Source organism: Capsicum annuum, chromosome 11 (assembly GCF_002878395.1).
Source record: "Capsicum annuum cultivar UCD-10X-F1 chromosome 11, UCD10Xv1.1, whole genome shotgun sequence".
In the NCBI taxonomy this organism is placed as follows: Eukaryota; Viridiplantae; Streptophyta; class Magnoliopsida; order Solanales; family Solanaceae; genus Capsicum; species Capsicum annuum.
Window position 1 is genome coordinate 230,127,612 of NC_061121.1, and position 20,315 is coordinate 230,147,926.

Here is a 20,315-nt window from a genome sequence, read left to right on the forward strand (position 1 = left end):
AGACCCCTCTTAAATGTCAATTCCTATACAGAAGCAGTTAATGCATTAATAGCATTAATCACTACATCATGTTTCGTCCTGCAGTCTTGACATTTGCATGCAGAACATTCTTTGGGAGAAGCAAAATCTGTATAACCAGTATGATCATACTCATAATGGTTTGATTTAAATATTATAAGAGAAGCATCATTAGCACCAACAGCAGCACCACTACCACCACCAACAGCTCCATCACCACTAAGACCATCAACAACAAGCCCACCCTTCAAAATTATTTTTCTTGTAATGATTGTTGCTCCAAACAATTCAATTTTTATTCTGTCGATGACCTTAGGGTCCGATAAAGTTTACACAGATCGTAAAGTAAGAAAAAATGGCATCTTCAACTCTCGATTGATCGAAACTAGCGACGGAAGCACAATCTAACATAAATCATTACATATATTAGAATGATGATTAGATCATTCAAAAAAAATCATTAATTAAAAGAAAAAATTAATTAGAATTATACTGACTGCATCCTCCGGGGGGTTGAAGAGATCAAGAAATTTTACAATTTTATCAGTTTTGGCTGACAACCATCTCAAGATTCTTGGATAGGAAACTCCTTCCTGACAATTCACTGGTTGTCTCAAATAAGAAATAGCTTCAAACGCCCAAGCCTATAAAATTACGTCAATAAATCAAAACCATTATTGAGTGACAAAAATATATGATATCTAATAGAAGAAAGAAACATTTACCATGAAAGACCATGGGAAGCCATATAAGTTGACTGTCTTTGGCGCTAACAGAGTCAACAAATATTTAACAGTCATTTTGAAGCTTTCATACCACTAAGGATAGCTGTTAAACGCCTCAAAATCCTCGAAGAGCTTTATTAAACCGAGGCTTATGTTGTTGTTAACGTCTCTCGCCCAAAGAATATTATGTACAAACCAAACCAAGCACAATGACTGTCTGTGCTTCTTTGAAAGTCCTTTACCTTTCAATGCTTCTATAAAATTTTTGTTTTTGAAGCTTGGACCAACAATGGATACCAGGTCATCACGATCACACGACTTGCCTTGCCATTTTTGGGTGTGTAGGGTGTTTTTTTTTAGGTTAGAATAGGTATAACTTGAGAAAGAAGATAATATTTTAGTCCAGTAACTATGACAAACTCCTTCCAACCAAAACAAACAGGCATGCCATAGTAATTTATGCACACCTCATCCATCTTATATTTATTTTCATACAGAAACCTACGCTTGAGAAGTTCACGTACCATTTTTATTTGGAAACGAGCATTGTTGTCCTCCCGCAAATCAAGATATTTCCCAAAGCAGTTGTCCCAGAAATAAGCATCCAATTTTTGTTCCCAAAGTATTTTTATGAAGGCGTCAAAAGATCTTTTCATGGATGACTTAACCACGAAATCACCCGTTAAATCTGTGGCACCATCGCACTGCATTCTCACAAGATAACGATCAATGCTGAAGTCTTTGACCAACTCTTTGGTGGAAGGGCTATTAGCATCTGCATCATCTCTTTTGAAAACTCCCCATGTTCATCATATTATGCTTCCGATTAAGATAACGCTTGTAAAGCAAGCTCATAGAGTGGTGAATGTAGCATAGCTGCTTCACTTGTTCCTTTACTTGGACACGATTTAGTTTCTATTCTTTTGGGAACCTATTATCTAAATTAATAAGAATATAAAATAATATATTATTGTTGATTAATGCATCATTAAAAAAGGATATCAGTAAATCAAACAAGCAAAACGGTAAAATAACAGTTGGAACAGATCATCGATCTGTTGCACCAGGTAGTATATCTGTTACAGCATATAACTAAACTATTGCAGCGGATGAATAATCTGTTGCAACAATACAAAACATATCACTCATCTTTTAAGACAGATGAATGGTCTGTTCAATAGATCATACAACTGTTGTGACATTATCTGTTGCAACATATGAGTGATCTGTTGGAATAGTTAAATAATCTGTAGCAACGGCTGAGTAATCTATTGCGATAATACAAAATATATCACTCATCTATTAAGAAAGATAAATGGTTTGTGCAATAGATCACACATCTGTTGCAATATATGAGTGATCTGTCAGAGCAGTTAACTAAACTGCAACAACGGCTGAGTAATATGTTACGACAATACAAAATATATCACTCATCTGTTGAGAAAGATGAATGGTCTGTGCAATAGGTCACACATCTGTTGCAACACATAAGTGATCTGTTGGAACAATTATCAACGGTCAATATTGTTTAGATTTTTTCCAACAGTAATGATTAGTTGGAAAAATCAAGTCTTGGACATTTCCTGTAGGAAGAGTTGATAGGATTTTATCCAACAAGATGTTCATCTGTTGCATCAGATCATTAATCTGATGGTTCTTCCATTGCACCAGATGGTTAATTAGTTACATCAGATTTTTTTATCTGATGCTTAATCTGTTGCAACATCTGGTAAAGTTGTTGCATCAAATTATTAAGCTATTGCATCAAAATTATAATTTGATGGTTCCTCTGGTGCATCAGATGGTTGATCTGTTGTATCATATGATAAATTTGTTGCATCAGATGGTTAATATATTGCACCAGATGGGTAATCTGTCGGAGGAAACAAAAAATAGTAGCATGATTTTATTTAACAAAAAACAACAATTTCACCATTTTTACCAAGAACAAGAACAGAACAAATCAACCCAAATTGTCGTTTTGTTTTTATAAACACAAATAATAAAAATCAAACTTCAAAAAAATGCAACAAACAACGAAATATCATAATTCACTTCAAAAAGAGAAGAGAAGAAATACCAGAAATTAGGATTTTATTCAGACCGTATTTCAAATTAATGCAACAAATATTGAAATTGTTAACCAATACTATAAGAGAAGTTGGCTCAAGTTCCTCGTTTTTTTCAAAACTAAAAAGGCCATAAATTTTTATCTGTGAAAGAAGAAAAGGAATAATAAAGAATTCAAAGCTGTTGTGGCCGAAGAGCAAGGCTATCACGTCGATTAAAGGTTGAAATCGAAAAGGAACTCGAAACCCAACTATTTGTAGTCGAATGTTGAAGTCGCCGAGGATTGAAATGATAAATTTACATAACATTTGATTGGGAGAAAGTTGAGAGAAGCTGTCGAGAGAGGGATGTGAGACAAGTTGATTTGAATTGAAGAGAGGAACTCGAAGCCCAACTATTTGTCACTGGAGGTAGAAATCGCCATGAGCTGAAAGAATAAAAGAGGAAAACTTGAATCCCAACTATTTTCCACTAGAGGTAGAAGTCGTCGGGGTTGAAGGAAGAAATTTTGCAGAACTGTTAGTTGGAAGAGAGTTAAGAGAAGCTGTCGAGAGAGAAGAGAGAGTGGTTGATTTGGATTGAAGAGGGGTGTGGGTTGAATTGATTTGTATTTTTTAAAAAATTAGAAAGTTTTGAAAATATTAATCAAGTCCACAATTAACTTAATCAAGTTTTCTAATGATGTTTAACCCTGACTGTTGATCAATGTCACTAATCCTTCATTCAAGACTTAAAAGACACTTTTCCTTCAATTTTCTCAACTTACATAAATACTTTCTCCCTGTCCAAATTAATGTGGGACAAGGTTATACAATGGTCATTAACAAAATTATTTAATGACATTAACTATAAAAGTTATAACAAAATTATTTAATGACATTAACTATAAAAGTTATAACAAAATTATTTAATGACATTAACTATAAAAGTTATATTTCATTAAATTATACCCACCGTGCATTTCCCCTCTATTTTTCTTTGGGGGAATACTCACAAAAATACTTGAAAATTGATCAAATTTCCAATTGAGCATACTGAACTTTGCGGAGATCCTATTACCCCTAGATGTTTTAAAGTGAAATTATTACCCACAAAACTCTATACCCAGATTTGGCTGCCGGAGATGTGACACACGCTCCCTTTCTTTTCCATTTTCATTATTTTCACCATTACAACCATATTACTCTTACAAACAACATTGGTAATTCTACAATACAAATTTTTGGTTTGCGAAAATTTTGACTTTTAAAGAGTCGTCACTTAATTTTGAAAAGGAATTAAGAAACCTTTATAAAATACTTTAAACAATCCAAAACATAAAAATCGTTCAACTTTTGAAGATTCTGAGTAAGAGGTTCCTATTAGCATTTTAGGAAGGTGTTAGACACCTAAAACGTCCGCTAACTTGTTGTTATCCAGACTGTTTGAAAATCATCTTTTGATTAACTTCAAAAAGATTAATTTTGTCAAAAAGTGATTGGTTTTAGAAAACGATTTGTGTAAAATAGATTTAAGCAACTTATTAGGGATTCTAAACTAAGTCTAAACAAAATGAATAAGCAAGTAAACACATAAAAAGGGAAAGGAAGGGGAAAGTAAACGATTTAGGCCATCGAGCCCAAATCAACAAAACCTGTCCTAATCTAGTTGGGTTTTCGACCCATTTTCACCTGTCCTAATCTAATTTTCGAGCGTTTGGCTCGAGTCTCACTTCACCCGTATGAAATACAACTTTGGCCTAGAGGCCCCAAATAAATGAATAAGTAATAAACTGAATAAATAAATAAATAAATAAATAGATAATTAAATAAATAAAGGACGAATATATAAACGAATGAGAAGCCGAAGGGTTTCTAGTCTTCATGCAGCTTCAAAGACGGGACTAAGTCCCGCTCTTCCTCTCTTGTTCTCTTTTTACATCCATACGCCATGCAACGGATTTTTGGACTTTCTTTCGACTCGACTCAATGAGATGGGCCTCATTGGCCCAATGAGGGATGCAAAGGGAAGGAGAGTCCATTTGGACTCCAAGACGGGTTCATGCAAAGCAAGAAAGTAATGAATGTTAATATGTGATCAACTAAGAAAGAAAAAGAAGGGGGGATTAAAGAAAAACACAAACATCAAATCAAGAAAATAAAGAAATGAGATACATAACGTATGACTATCTGATGGAAAGAAATCACAGAGCAAACTAACTCAATACTCAGCCAAAAGGCTAATAAGAAAGAGTGAGGGTGCGTTCATATAGTCAAACAACATGCTAAACAAATTATGTCTTGATGCAGACTTTATTTGCACTCAATTGTGAATAACCCATTCAATACCCAAGAGCGTAGAAATCAATTTGACAAAATTATGGCACACAAAGTGAATTCTAAGAAAAAAAACTCTGAATCTTGCCTATGGATACACTCAAAATCCTATACAATTAGTTGGAAACTCAGAAAATATAGAGTCACAGAAAGGTAATTAAAGAAAATTAGCTCAAGCATGGGGTAGAAAAGTTTTCCCTTGCATCAGTTGCACTGCGATCTACTTATTTTCCCTTCATAACAATTAATGAATTGAGGAACCTTAGCTAATACTAGCAATCCACCACAGTAATTAACATCAAACCCATCACCAAAACACTATATAAAACAAAGAGAATAAAACACAGAGAATCCATACACATAACAAAAAATCATTTCCCTTGATGATCATGATCATCTTTTCCCGCTAGATGAAATTGCAACCCAAATTCAAACATTTAAACTTTGAATGAAGCACAAAAGGATGTTCATAAACAATATCATTTCCAGGTCAAGACCATATTCCATTAGACAAAACTGACTTGACTCGAATTCAACATCAAAGAGACCCCATCCATTCCTTTTTACGATAAAACAATTACATTTTCCTCGGGGATCAAGCAAATGGAACATCGACTTAGCACGAACTCAACAAAGAAATGAAAGGTTCTAATTTTTGCAATCCCACAACGAAGGGAACACTGAGATCAGGTAAACAATATTCAGCAGCCCGAAACTTATAAAAACGGAACCGAAACATAAAACCTTAATCAAGAAATCGCGTAAACAAGATTGCCCGCATCCAGAGACTATGAATCACATTCAAAGCATGAACTTTAAATAGGATCGGCTATAACAGGACACCATTAGCCTAAACTATTACAAACATGAAACTTTTACGTAATATCAACTATAACAAGACACTGTCAGCTAGCCAATGAAGTGAAAATCAAAACAGGAATCCCAAAGTCAATTGGTGGATTAAACCCACGATCAATGCCAATGCACAACAGCAAATCGAAAGCTAATTAATAATGTTAAAATCAAATAACAGATTACAAAATCGAGATGAGCGTATGAGACTTAAGCAACAAGTTTTAACCTCTAAGCCAGCAGTTCGACATCACACATAATCACACGACAAGCAATACTTTCAGCAAAACATACTCTAGGGTATTAAAGACCTCTGTAACAGACAACCTCGTACGCCATATCATTTAGATTCAGAACTATAGAAGGTTGAGATGAAGTAGAAGCAATCGAAAACTAACGGGATGGGCTATTACCTATTTCGATGCAGCAAACCGGATGACAAGCTAAGGTCAAGATGAGTAGCCACCAGAAAATGATGTCTTCGTCACCTCACACCCATAATCAATCAACGAACCCTCGAGGCTTTCGATTAAACGGTCACCTTTCAAAGAAGCAGGAGCGAGATAACCTTACTAAGTAAAATGATGCTCTAAACGTTTTCTTCTCCTTTATTTCTTTCCAGAATTTTTCAACCTAAATTCCCCCTAGAAAATCTTTTTCTTTTTGAACCAAAATCGACCAAAACCTAATTTTCGAACCCAAGAGTCTCAGAAATTTTTTGAACAAGACTTTCGAACCCCCCACACAGAAAACCCAAAGGCCTCTAAAATTTCCAACTTCGAAGGGAAAAGAGAGGAGAGAAAAAAAATCCCCAAAGTTTCGAACCCTAATTGCAACTCTCAAATCTCCAACCCCTGAAACAATGACCCCTTCCCCTCTTAAATAGAAAACCGAATTGGGGTATTTTTTTTTATTTTTCTTTGGGATTTGAAAGAAAGATCTCTTGAATTTGAATCCCAAAATTTCCCCCATAGCATTGGATTTTTTTCAACCAAATTGCAACGGGTGGACCAATTAAAAAAGGGCAAAACAAATTTTCCCCCAAAATCAATGGAAATCAGCCAAATATGTACGAGATCGTACGAGTTATACCGAAATTCGCGGAGTTAGCTGTTGGGGATGACACCTAGCTTGTTTCTAGAAGATTCGAGGGTTTTCTTCGCGTGAACCCGTGTGAGACGCATGAAGAAGGCTACAAACAGGTTGATTTGGTTGAAATTGGGTTGAAGATGGGTCGGTGGGTTTTCAGGCGAGGTGTTAGAACGGGTCGGAGCTTGGTTGTTGTTGCAATGTTGAGGGATTTGGGGATCTGTTTCTTTCTCTTGTTTGGGGGTTGTTGTTTGAGGGAGATAGGAAATAATGGTGGGCCGGGTTAGGTTGTGTTGGGCCTGGTGGGGGTGAGATGTGGTTAATTAAGCTGAAAGGAAAATTGGATGGTATTGTTAAGAATTTGAGGGTTATTTAAAATATAAATCAGAATTAAGAATTTAGGATTTGGCCAAAATTAATTAGTATTTTGATCCAATTAAAAATTAGATTGGTTCATTGCATTGCAAATATGACCAATTAATTTCAATTAGGATCAAATTTAAGAATTTGACTAAATTGAATCAAAATTCGATACGAACTAATACCTTGTTTAATCCCGAACTTTTTCATTTAATAAAAATCAAATACATAGTTTTTCAAATAAATTACTTTTAAGAACAAATTATATTTGAATCAAGATTTGCCCTTTTGAAATAATTCTCAAGCTCAATTCAAATAAAAAGTCCAATTTTGATAAGAATATTCATTTAAGTAACAAAATTTATGCGATCTCACATATGTGAATACGAAATCAACCCAAATAAATATTTTAGAGTGTATTTATCCGGATGAAATAAATATTTTTTTTTATTAAAAATTGAAGAAATTCCAAGATTAAATTTAGTTGCGGAGGGCAAAAATGAGGTGTCAACAATTTTCACCATTTTTTCACCAAATTCTTGATTCTTCATTCTTGAAATTTGACTTTTATTTAGTTCATTAAGAAAATCTTTTCCTAAATTTCAAATTCAAATCGAAAATTCTCTTCAATAATTTTATTCAAATCGCAAACAGATGGTCCCAAAATAACTGAGCATTGTGCCTATCAAAGCTCCACATCTCCAATATTTTATTGGTCCTCTCCTTCGTTGAATAAATATGTTCCCTAAGATTTCAATTCCTCTCCCGCGGATCCTGCATTAATCTCAATATCAAATTCTCCGCAAATTTCATTATGAATCCCATCCTTTCTCTTTTTTCCAATTGATTACAAATCTCAAATCAAACACTAATCATGTGTATATAAGTTAAAATACAAATAGATATAATACCTAATAAATCACAATTCATACAGTAAAAGCTTAGTTTTGCTGAGGTAGTGGTGGTGGTTGCCGGCGGCAATGGTGGGTTGTTTGGTGGTGGCAATGGTGGGTTAATTTTGTTATTTTTGATGAAATTGGAGAATATCCATTTGGTGTGTGTGTGTGTTGAAATTGGGTAAAATTGATGTAATTGAATTGAGTATGTTGAAGATGACTCATTTGGTGTGTATATATGTGTGATGAAATTATTTTCAATTCAATAATGGAGCATCAATTTAACTCCATAAAAGAAAAGAAAGAAAGAAGAATGAAAGAGAAGAGAAAGAATGAAAAATAAATAAAAAATATAAAAATTTTAAAAGTCAGCAAATTGAGGGGTTATTTGACCAAAAAAAGTTTTTAACGTTTTTAATCACTCTCACGCACTCAAGAGGCGTGATTTCACGTACTTGTCAAAGTGGGCTGATATATGTCATTAAAATACAAAAAAAAAAGTCTAGGGGTAATAGGACCCCCGCAAAGTTCAGTATTCTCAACTGAAAATCTGATCAAACTTCTCGTATTTTTTTGAGTATTCTCCCTTTTTCTTTTGAAAAAAGTATAAATCATTTATTGGAAAAGGAATAATCTATATATCTATAATCTACATCTATATTTATATCTATAATACAATAATATATTAAAAGTTTGAAGACTCTTAAAAAAATAATTTGAACTTTTTGCCCTTTATGAAAAGATCCTACAATAGACAAAATTATCATTTCCTATTTTTGTGAATTATTATTTAATTATTTTTATATTATTGACTCCTATAATGGATGGGATCAGTCTTTTAAAATATATGGTAACAGTTCTTTTTAAGTGAGGAGTCCTAAAATATATGATAAGAAGGAATAACTTTTATTTTGTAATTTGTAGGTTTAGTTGTCCAATTTCACCTATATATTTATATTAATCCGTACAAAAATCCAATTACATAACATTGTAATAAATCTAAATGAAAAGAATATACTTCCCATACAAAACAACATACGTTTTTTCTCAAGCTACAGAAATTTTGTCACTTTGAAGCTAGAAAAAAATTATTGATGCTTTTGTATAGTTAGATGTGATTAATTACCTAAAGTGTGAATCTTTACGAAAAGAAGAAGGCAAAGAAGAGCGTCCAAACCTACAAATCTACACCTCGAAGGTGCTAAAGCAGGTTTATCCAAATATCGATATTTTCAGCAAGTCAATGGATATAATAAATAGTTTCATTAATGATATTTTGAGAATAGTTTCATTAATGATATTTTGAGAAGTTTACTCAGAAATCTTCTAGATTGAATAGGATCAAACCAACTATTACATTTACATCTACAAAAATTCACTCTATATGGTGAACTGGCTAAGCATGTTGTTTTGTTACTGAGTTCACTAGCTCTTAGTAGTTTGAATTTGGTAGATTTTTGGATTAAGTTCAATGTAAAGCTTGGTGTTTTGTCACATTTGTTTGTGAATTGGCCTTGGTAAGATTATTGCAAAATGAATGAAAGTTTTTTAGATATTGAAAAAAATATGACAAATTTATTAATTAACCAAATATTAATTACCTTCTTGTTTTCAACTTGGGTTAATGTGTCTAAATTTCAATAGTAATATATTGAAGAGTTATATCAGGTAAAGTGTAATCTTTTTGCTATTCTGAAATACGAGCTTAAATATTTTACAATAGCAAATCGGTGCACTAAAGTTTCCACAATATATAGGGGTTCGAGGATGGCCAAACCACAAAGATCTAGGGTAAAACTGTTGCATACAATAAAACATTCTCTTGTATACTTTTAACTTTTTATTATTTATTAAGATGATGGCACATTCAATTAATAAAATTCTACTTGAAATAGTATTTGTATTAAAAAATGTAAAGGATAGAATAGGTACATTACAAAGTTTAGATAAGAGTCATTTTTCCTCTTGCAGCTGAAATTTTGATACCGAGAGACTAAGGATCAGCTAAAATACTTGAAGATGTCAATTATTTAATGATCGAGCTGATGATAAAATCTTTTAAAAAATTCTAAAATGTGGGTGACTCGATGAAAACGACACTTGAATGAGCTAACGAAAATCGTGGATGCACATCTGATTCAATGGATCTACAAATTAAATCTTACATAGTAACAAGGAGTTACTTAATATACATGTAATTGTCTCTTCTGAACATTAAACACCACGTGCAGCGCACATACACTAAACTAGTTATTAAAAATAGCGGACAAAGCTTCTACATTAAGGCTGTATTTTTTTTTCACGATTCAGACGTCTGAATCTGAATGCACGTCTGAATGATTAAGATGTTGTCTCTAGATCTGAAAACTGAATGATTAAGACTGTTTATTTTTCAATATCTGAATGTGCAAACAAAAATTATTTGTATATATAATAAAATAAAAAATATAATTCAAATAAAAAACTAATTATATATCAGAAAAGTATGTAATTTAATACAAAAAAATTATTATTTGATTGAAAAAAAATATTTATGTTTGTTAGTGATAGTGGAGATGGTTTATAATGGTGGTTACGGTGACAATAATTGATGTTAGTGATTAGTAATATTGATGGTGATAGTTGGTATTGTAGTGATTGTTATGATGGTAGCGGTTGATAGTGGCGGTGGTGGTTGTGATGTGATGTTGCTTGATGTTAGTAGTTGGAGGTGTTGATTGTGATGGCTGAAAAATGAATGTATGATGGTTGACGATTTATTGGTGCAAGTTGGAGATGTTGTTAGTTGTGATGGTGGAGATGGTTGTTAGCAGAGATAAATTGTAATGATGGTAGTGGTTGAAGTGATGGTAGAAGTTGTGTTACTAGTGACAATGGTGGCGGCGACCGAAGAATGTGTGAAGATTGTGATGTATTAGTGGTAGTTAGTAATAGTGCTAGTTGTGATAGATCAGTTGGTCGATAGTGATTGATGATGGTGGTGCTGTTGACGGTGATGGTGGCGGTGAATATAATTAGAATAATAGAAGTAATAGGTGTGGTAGCGGTTGACAATAGTGGTTGGTAGCAATATTTGTTGTCGATGGTGGTTGTGATGGTGGAGGTGGTTGGTGGTGGTTGGCGGTGGTTGACAATGGTGATGGTGGCAGAGGTAGTTAGTAGTGAGGACTGATGATTATGAATAGAGTGACGGTGAATATTATCCAACACCAGAATACCTTTCAGACCTATTAAGACTTGATTCTGAATGATTAAGACCTATTCAGACCTATTAAAAGCTAAAATCTTAATAAAAAACAAATGTCAGACCTCATTAAGTGCAAACAATGAGCCCTACAAGCCAAGTAACAACCTTTAAAATTAAGACATGTATTTTTTTAGGGCAGTTAAATTGTTAACAATTAGTTAGTATTTACTTTTTATCTTTTACAACTTTTTCAAAAATTCAAATGTGCAGTTACTTTAAGTTTTTATTGTATTTTAATTATTAATTATGTTCTACAGAATGATTAAAAGACCAAAAAAATAGAAACTTTGAAATTGGAACTCCTTTTCTAATTTAGCCAAATCATATTTATAGATTTGACATTATCTTAACCAGTTGAGGTTTTGGAATTTTAAATTCAAATTATTAAATTATACATATTAAAATATTGATCAAAATTCATAAAAATTGACGTCAAAAAAACAAACAATACAACAAAAAATAAACAAAAAAAATAATATTTAAATATTTATATCCAGATTAAAATCATAAATTCTTTAACATGGAATTTGCAATGAGTTAAATGGTTATATGTGTCCTTTAATTGCAGTGGACTTCACGTAAAACAAATATAACTAGCCAGCCTATTACAGTGTTACACTAAACAGGAAGCAGAACAAACTTTCAAGATTTTTTTTCCATACAAAATTCAGAAAAACCCCAAGTTAATTTTAATTTTCTGCAAGATTTTACCCTTTAAATCAATAATAATAATATTATAAATCATATATTCCAATCTTGTTAACAAGGTGAGTAAATTCAATTCAGTAACTCCCTTTTTCTTGTTACCACATATCTTTTGTGTTAGTGCTCTTTTTTTTTTTTTTTTTTGTTACAAGCAAAAGATTCAAGATTATCTCTTTGTTTTGAAAAGTTGAGATCTTTGAGAAAGGTGGGGTGTTTTGTTTTGCCTTATTGAAGCATTTCTAGTTGTTTTGTTTATAATTGTGATGTATGAGTAAGCTTTTGCACACTTCGATTAAGTATCAGGTAACTCTATCCACTGGTGCTAGGATAGATGGGAGTTTTTGTCTCCGCCGGGATTTGAACATGAGACCTCATGGTTCTCCGCAGAAATTTCCATTAGAAAGGGTCTTCTTGTTAAGGGATGATGACCCTTTGCAGTTAGCTCAGTGAATATCTCATTTGTTTTGCAAAGTTAAGATCTTTGAGAAAGATGGGGTGTTTTGTTTTGCCTTATTAAAGCATTTCTAGTTGTTTTGTTTATAATTGTGATGTCTGAGTCAGCATTTGCGCACCTCAACTAAGTATCAGGTAACTCTATCCACCAGTGCTAGGATTGTTTTTGTCTCCACTGGAATTTAAACATGAGACCTCATGGTTCTCCGCAGAAATTTCCATTAGAAAGGGTCTTCTTGTTAAGGGATGATGACCCTTTGCAGTTAGCTCAGTGAATGTCTCTTTTGTTTTGCAAAGTTAAGATCTTTGAGAAAGATGGGGGTGTTTTGTTTTGCCTTATTAAAGCATTTCTAGTTTTTCGTTTATAACTGTGATGTCCGAGCCAACTTTTGTTCACCTTACACCTCCCACTAGCGATAAGTAGCAGGTAACTCTATCCACGTAGGCTAGTATAGATGGGAGTTTTTGTCTCCACTGGGATTTGAACGTGAGACCTCATGGTTCTCACTCACCTCCTATCAATTTACTGAAATTTCCATTAGAAAGGGTATTCTTGTTAAGGGATGATGACCCTTTGGAGTTAGCTCAGCGAATATCTCTTTTGTTTTGCAAAATTAAGATCTTTGAGAAAGATGGGGTCTTTTCTTTTGCCTTATTGAAGCTTTCTTGGTTTCAAGTTTTCTTCATCAGTTTACTGAAATTTCTACTTAAAGGGGACTTCTTGTTAAGGGATGATCCATGACTTTCCTTATTTCAGTTATTTCGTTCTCTATATATGTTGCGTTGGACTGTTTATTCTTGAGCTGAGGGTCTATCGGAAACAGCCTCTCTACCCATAAGGTACTGGTACGGCCTGCATACATTCTACCCTCTCCAGACACCACTTTGTGGGATTACACTGGGTATGTTGTTGCCGTGGTTAAGAGGTGATGACCCTTTGCAGTTAGCTCAGTGATTATCTGTTTACTTTGCAAAGTTTAAGATTGGATCTCTTCGTATGATTATTGAAACTTTTCTTGGTTTCTAAACTGATAGGATGGTTCCAGTTTTCTCCATCATTTTGCTGAAATGTCCATTAAAAAGGTCTTCTTGTTAAGGAATGATGATGGCCATTTGCAGTTGTCGCTCTGAGTTTATTTAGGAAAGTAACTGTTGTGGCTTCAACAATTTGGGTTATGTTTGTTCAACTTATTCAGTTCTTGTACTTGCCTATTTCAAAATTTGCTGGTTCATGTTAAAGATCGTTCCTGTTTCTGTGTTGAACTATGTTATTTCGTGTAAATGCGTTGATTAAATCCAGAAATTATTACTATAGCTGGAACGCTGAAGGCATCATCAATTTCAGATTCTTACAGACAATGGGGGCTTCAGAAGCTGCCCTACAGCTTTTGTCCACTGACCTTTCATGTCAAGTCCGAACAAGTTCAATCTTGGCGAAGTCAAACTCTTTACTTTGTTATGAGCAATGTTTTAAAACTAGACATTGCGGGGACTGGAGGTATAAGCAGATAAAGGGTTTAAGAAAGCTGCAAAATTGCTCGAGGTTACATGCTTTCCGTGGCTTACATAGTGTTTTCCACGGAGAAAAGCTTCATAATCGGTCTAATTTATTGATCTGCAATTGCCAACAACCTGAAAGAGTCAGTGAGACAATCATTAAAGGTGGAAATGGAAAGTCAATGCACACCGTGTCTCCAAAGATTCCAAATCATACTCCAGATGAACAGAACATGAAGCAGGAAAATGGAGCTAGGCCTTTCAGTGAAGGTTTTAAAACTGCTGCCGCAGTTAACAGTAGGCCTAGAAACAACACGGAGTCTATTGAGGATGAAGCTTGGCATTTTTTGCGAGCCGCCATGGTTTATTATTGTGGCAGCCCGGTTGGAACTATAGCTGCTAATGATCCAAGTGAAGCAACTATCCTAAATTATGATCAAGTATTTATACGTGATTTTATACCTTCTGGGATAGCATTCCTTCTAAAAGGAGAATATGATATCGTGAAGAACTTTATACTTCACACACTTCAGTTACAGGTAAATTGGCTCAAGCTATCTCAAACAACTAGGTTGTTCCGTGTTCAGCTTTGCTCGCTTTCATATTGGAATTCATGTCAGTTGTAATGCACTTAATTTTGTTCTTTTTACTTATGATGGTGATTCAGCATGTAATTTATTCCTTTCAGTAGCATCATGTGTTTGTGTTCATAATAACAATTTTGGTCCCCCTTATTATTATAGAAGATACGCAGTCTATGCTGGCAAATTTCCCTCCAATTAAACAATTATGTGTAATATGTGCCGCTCTGCTGGCTCGTGGTGTGCACAAGTTAACTTTGTTAGCTCTTCCCTAGTTACCTAGTTTGTAATTACATAGTCCTTTAACATGAATAATCTATAACTTCCATGTGTTACATGTTGTGTGATTAGCTGCTATGATTTTTGGTAATTCCTGCGAGAGGTGGCTCTTTTTGATCCTTAGGTTGCCATTAGAAGTAGATCGCCAGTATTATGTGGAAGAAAAATGTTATTTGAAGTTGAAAAAATTTTTGCTGCCATTAATTTTTTGCCTGGTAAGCATCTTCGTCTATTCCAAACAGAGTTGGGAGAAAACTATGGACTGCTATAGTCCAGGTCAAGGACTTATGCCTGCCAGCTTCAAAGTACGTACAGTTCCCCTTGATAATGACGAATCTGCAACAGAAGACGTACTAGATCCAGATTTTGGTGAGGCTGCAATTGGTCGAGTGGCACCTGTAGATTCAGGTGATCTTTGGTAACTTTTGATGCATGTCTTCCTCTTTTTCTTTGTGTATACTCATCTGTTTCAATTTGTCTGTCTTACTTTTCCTTTTAGTCCGTTTCGACAAGAATGCCTCTTTCAATTTTTGGCAACTCTTTAATCTAGCATTCCATAGTGGCATGTTTAAGACCAAAAGATTAGAGGATATTTTTGTACGTAAAACACATTGTTAAGACCACAAGCTTCCAAAGTCTTCTTTACATTCTTAAACTCCGTGTCAAGTCAAAACTAGACAAACAAATTGAAATGGAGCGAGTAACAAATTTGATATATGTCTGAAGATTTCTGACTCCGTGTATTAATTCTAGGATTATGGTGGATTATACTGCTGCGAGCATATGGGAAATGCTCTGGAGATCTTTCTCTTCAGGAGAGGGTTGATGTCCAAACTGGAATGAAGATGATACTCAGGCTATGTCTTGCTGATGGTTTTGATATGTTTCCAACTTTGTTGGTGACTGATGGTTCTTGCATGATAGATCGTCGCATGGGAATCCATGGCCACCCTCTGGAAATTCAGGTCTTTTCTTTTTCCTGTCTGCAAGCGAGCTTGTCAGTTTTTATATTTTTTCTTCATTTACTAATTTTCTTGTTATAACTTTCCGATGAAGGGATGCCTGAGTTTTACTTTTATTCTCTTATATCATCTTGTCAAGGAAGCCTCTTTCTTCTCCTTATCCTCTCTTCGGGTATGGAGGTCGAAAATTAGGGTAGAAGGTTAGTAGGTATGCGAGTGTGGTTGCCAGTTGGGTGGGAGAGGCAGGGGGCTTGCCCCCTATCATCTTCCCCTTATTAGAAGTAGTATGTAGTAATTGTGTAGTTCTTAGTCTTCTATGTATTTCTTCATCAAAATGTATTTCTATTATCTGCTGCTTCATTTTGCCTATGTTGCTCGGACTCTTCAAAAATGCTGGCGGGTGGGTGTCGGATTCTTCAAAAGTAGTGCATTTTTGGAGAATCTGACACGGGTGCGGAAGCATTTTTGAGAGTCCGAGCAACATAGCATTTTGCCTTTGTATCTTGACATATATTCTTCTTATGTGTTTCTACTATGTTTTTTTTTTGAAGCCCTTCTCTGAATAACTTCTATTTTGAGTCAAGAGTCTATTGGAAGCCACCTCTCTACCCCACAAAGGTAGGATTAAGGTCTGCATACATGTTACCCTCCCTAGACCCCACTTGTGGGATTAGACCGGGTATAACATTATTGTTTGTTGTATCCTCTCTGGATAAATTCAACTTCTGTCATCCTGGAAATTGCTTTACATATTTCCCTGATGTCATTTTTTCGAACTCATATTTGTTTATATGTCATCCTCATGTCATGAGTTTATCTTATCTTCTAGCTTACAGGGAGGAAATCAGTTCTATTTGCTGTATTAAGCTCTAAAGTGCTGCCGTCTCCTTTTTTCCTCCATCAGTTGGATGCTGCTATATATAATATTTTCCTCGTTTGGGAACCAGAAGCATTCTGATTGGGTGGTGTGTAATTCCACAAGGGGGTCCGGGGAGGGTGTTGTGTATGCAGTCTTAACCCTACTAAGTGGGGTCTAGGAGGGTGGTGCGTATGCAGGGTAGGTACATGTTACGAGTTTATCACCAGAATATATATATACCCAAGAGCAACTCCCAATATTAACAAATAAGGCGGATGGGGAGACAAATGGAAAGGTCAAATTATTCATGTTAAAGATACTCACGGTAGGTTCTTAGCTAATCATATTAACAACAATAACAACATACCCGGTGAAATCCCGCAACTGGGGTCTGGGAATGGTAAGAGTGTACGTAGATCTTACCCCTACCTGGGAGGTGAGAGGATCTTTCCAAAGGACCCTGGGCTCAAGTGCAGCAAATCAAAGTAGTTATGAAAAGAAAAAGCAACAGTAAAGAGGACATAGCAACTAATAAGGAAAGCAGTGCAGAACATTCAGGAAACTCGTTTCTTGTTAGCCAATACTGCGTGATAGATTGTGTTGTTGTAACTACCGAATGCCTACTGGTTGTGTATGTGCTGGTTACATGTTACAAACTCTTATTTTCATTCCATCGTTTGTGTCTCTTCGTCTCTTCCTAGAAGATTCTGCATAACCATGAGTATGACATTTCATGCTTTGCAGGCGTTATATTATTCAGCCTTACTTGGTGCACGGGAGATGCTTGCTCCAGAAGAGGAATCAACAGACCTTGTTAGAGCACTTAACAATCGTCTACTAGCATTGTCATTTCATATTAGGGAATACTACTGGATCGATGTGAAAAAATTGAACGAGATTTATAGATATAAAACAGAGGAATATTCATACGACGCAATCAATAAGTTTAACATATATCCAGATCAAATTCCTCCCTGGCTAGTGGAATGGATGCCTAGTGAAGGGGGTTATCTTATTGGAAACCTACAACCTGCTCACATGGACTTCCGGTTCTTTTCTCTCGGGAACTTGTGGTCCATTGTAAGTAGTCTTGCTAACATAGATCAGTCACATGCCATTTTAGATCTTATTGAAGCCAAATGGGAGGAGTTAGTAGCTGATATGCCACTGAAGATATGCTATCCTGCTCTTGAGGGCCAGGAATGGCGCATTATTACTGGTGGTGATCCGAAAAACACGTAAAGCCTTATTTTTTTTCTTTGTGAAACATGTATAACGTTTTCTATCCTCATCGTAATTTACCTTGCTGATATTTTTTGGATATTCCCGGTGCAGACCTTGGTCTTACCATAATGGAGGATCCTGGCCAACTTTGCTCTGGCAGGTACGTTACCATTGTTCAGTTTGCACTACTCTGATTTCATGCCTGTGTTCAAATATCTAATTAAAAAAGTTTAAACAGAAAATTAATGCGAATGCATAGGGTAGATTCCCCCATGCACAAAATGTGTAAAAGGTGAATGTCCTCCCCCTCTCCCTGTAGGGGCATTAACAGCACAGATTTTTGCCGCGATGACTGTTTAGTAGTAGCATTTATAGCATGGTGTCGCGATTGAGTGAGCCTGGAAATGAACCTTAGCTTCACCGTTAAAATATTGTAGGTGATCTCTAGTATAGATCGGAGTAGCGCCAACATTAAATTTCTATAGAGGTGAAATGCATAAAATCTCCAGATCAAAATCTAGTGCACATCAAAAACACCTCTTCAGCGCATGTTCTGTCAATTTATTCTAATTACAGAGTGACCGATATGAGTTTCAGCCACGAATGTATGAGAATGATGTTCACAAGCTTGATATACTGCATTGTGTTGGAAGGAAATTTTAAAATTTGGTGTGACATATAATGTGGGTTGATAAGGAAAAGTTAGTGTTCTATTTGTTAAGGATTCCAGTCAATATACAATGGACTAATAAGATGAAATTTTTATTCGTAGTAGAAGGTAATTGTGAAGTCTGATAGCCCCTTCATGGATTCTTTCATCACCAATTCTTACTAAATAACGAGCTAATGAATCCCCTTCTCGTTGCCATTGAACCTGCCGACTTTAAAGAAGCCTTTAGCACCCGATAGAGTGGTCAACAATCTTGCGATAAATCCATAGATGATAAGACTGAATAAGCATCAAACTATAGTGACAAAAAGAGTTGTACTTTCATTTCCTTTTCGATGATCTGCTTGAAATGAATCTGTGTCACTGAGGTCATGCTGTTTTGTTTTGTGCAATAGATGAGTTATACATGTGTTAGATGTAGAAATAAGGCCAATCAGAAGTACTCTGGCCAAAACAATATGATGTCATGTCGCATACGTATTCACACAACTGTTCTAACATAGAGTAGAATCATATATGGTAAGAGATTCATTGACAACAGAAAAGATGGGTTGATTGTTTTAAATGTGAACCATTTTCAGTTGACTGTGGCATGCATCAAAATGAAGAGGCCCGAAATCGCAGAAAAGGCAATTAAGATTGCAGAAAGACGCTTAGCCAGAGACAGATGGCCCGAGTACTATGATACAAGGCGAGGAGGGTTCATCGGAAAACAGGCACGCCTTTTTCAGACATGGACTATTGCAGGATATCTAGTGGCAAAGCTGCTTATTGCCAATCCAGAAGCTGCAAAGATGGTAATCAATGTGGAGGATACAGAACTACTAAGTGCCTTTTCAAGCATACTGAGTTCAAACCCAAGGCGAAAACGTTCAAGAAAAGGAGTCAAACAGTCATTCATCATATGAAGTTTTCTTTTTTGTTTTGTGTAATATTGGCCTAAAATGAGCTCAAATGGAACGATATGGTCAGTGGAGATTCATACAGTCGACCCCTAGATGCTTGTAATTGAATCATACTTCCTGTTGTCACTTAAAGCTTTGTATAGTTACTATATATGCGCGATATACATAGAGTGTGTTGAAAAATTGTTGCAGCATGTCATGTGAAGATGTTATATTGTATCAACTTTTCCTCCTGTAAATTAGCCTGTCTCAGCACATTGTATATTTTTTCCCCTTATACACTTGTCCCCTAAGTTGCTCGGACTCTCCAAAAATGTTGCCGCACCCGTGTCGGATCCTTCAAAAATGCACTGCTTTTGAAGGATCCGACACGCACACGATGACATTTTTGAAGAGTCTGATCAACATAGCTTGTCCCTGCTTGTAGTAGTTATTTCCACAATAATGATCAGGTTGTCAATAGCTCACTACCCCCACCCACCCTCCAACACACACGCGCGTTTGGCCTTGAAAATTTCACTTTTTTCCAGAGTCGAGCCTCGGAAAACACCTTTGGCAATAAAATTCCAGAATTTTCAATGAAAACCAACAGAGAGCTGTTTTCACTC

The 20,315-nt window shown here is 35.2% G+C and overlaps 1 protein-coding gene across 9 annotated transcripts; it reads left to right on the forward strand.

Annotated features, from left to right (window-relative positions):
* The first annotated feature begins 12,124 nt into the window (after positions 1–12,124).
* LOC107847311 (alkaline/neutral invertase E, chloroplastic) lies at positions 12,125–19,969 on the forward strand. Of its 9 annotated transcripts, none has more exons than XM_016691497.2 (7): positions 12,125–12,339; positions 14,076–14,766; positions 15,330–15,495; positions 15,841–16,052; positions 17,653–18,146; positions 18,244–18,292; positions 19,384–19,969. In XM_016691497.2, the coding sequence occupies exons 2-7, from the start codon at positions 14,089–14,091 to the stop codon at positions 19,708–19,710; spliced, it is 1,926 nt and encodes a 641-aa protein (XP_016546983.2). In that variant the 5' UTR covers positions 12,125–12,339; positions 14,076–14,088; the 3' UTR covers positions 19,711–19,969. The 9 variants fall into 9 exon arrangements, with proteins under 9 accessions (XP_016546983.2, XP_016546981.2, XP_016546982.2 ...); XM_016691495.2 differs by having other exon boundaries at positions 12,139–12,339; positions 13,766–14,766; XM_016691496.2 differs by having other exon boundaries at positions 12,139–12,339; positions 14,046–14,766.
* The last annotated feature ends 346 nt before the right edge of the window (positions 19,970–20,315 follow it).

Coding starts and splice junctions, on each gene's coding strand:
- LOC107847311 (XM_016691495.2), top strand. CDS start 13,996: ATGTTATTTCGTGTAAATGCGTTGATTAAATCCAGAAATTATTACTAT. Junction 15,496..15,840: donor AGTGGCACCTGTAGATTCAG/GTGATCTTTGGT, acceptor TATTAATTCTAG/GATTATGGTGGATTATACTG. Junction 16,053..17,652: donor GCCACCCTCTGGAAATTCAG/GTCTTTTCTTTT, acceptor CATGCTTTGCAG/GCGTTATATTATTCAGCCTT.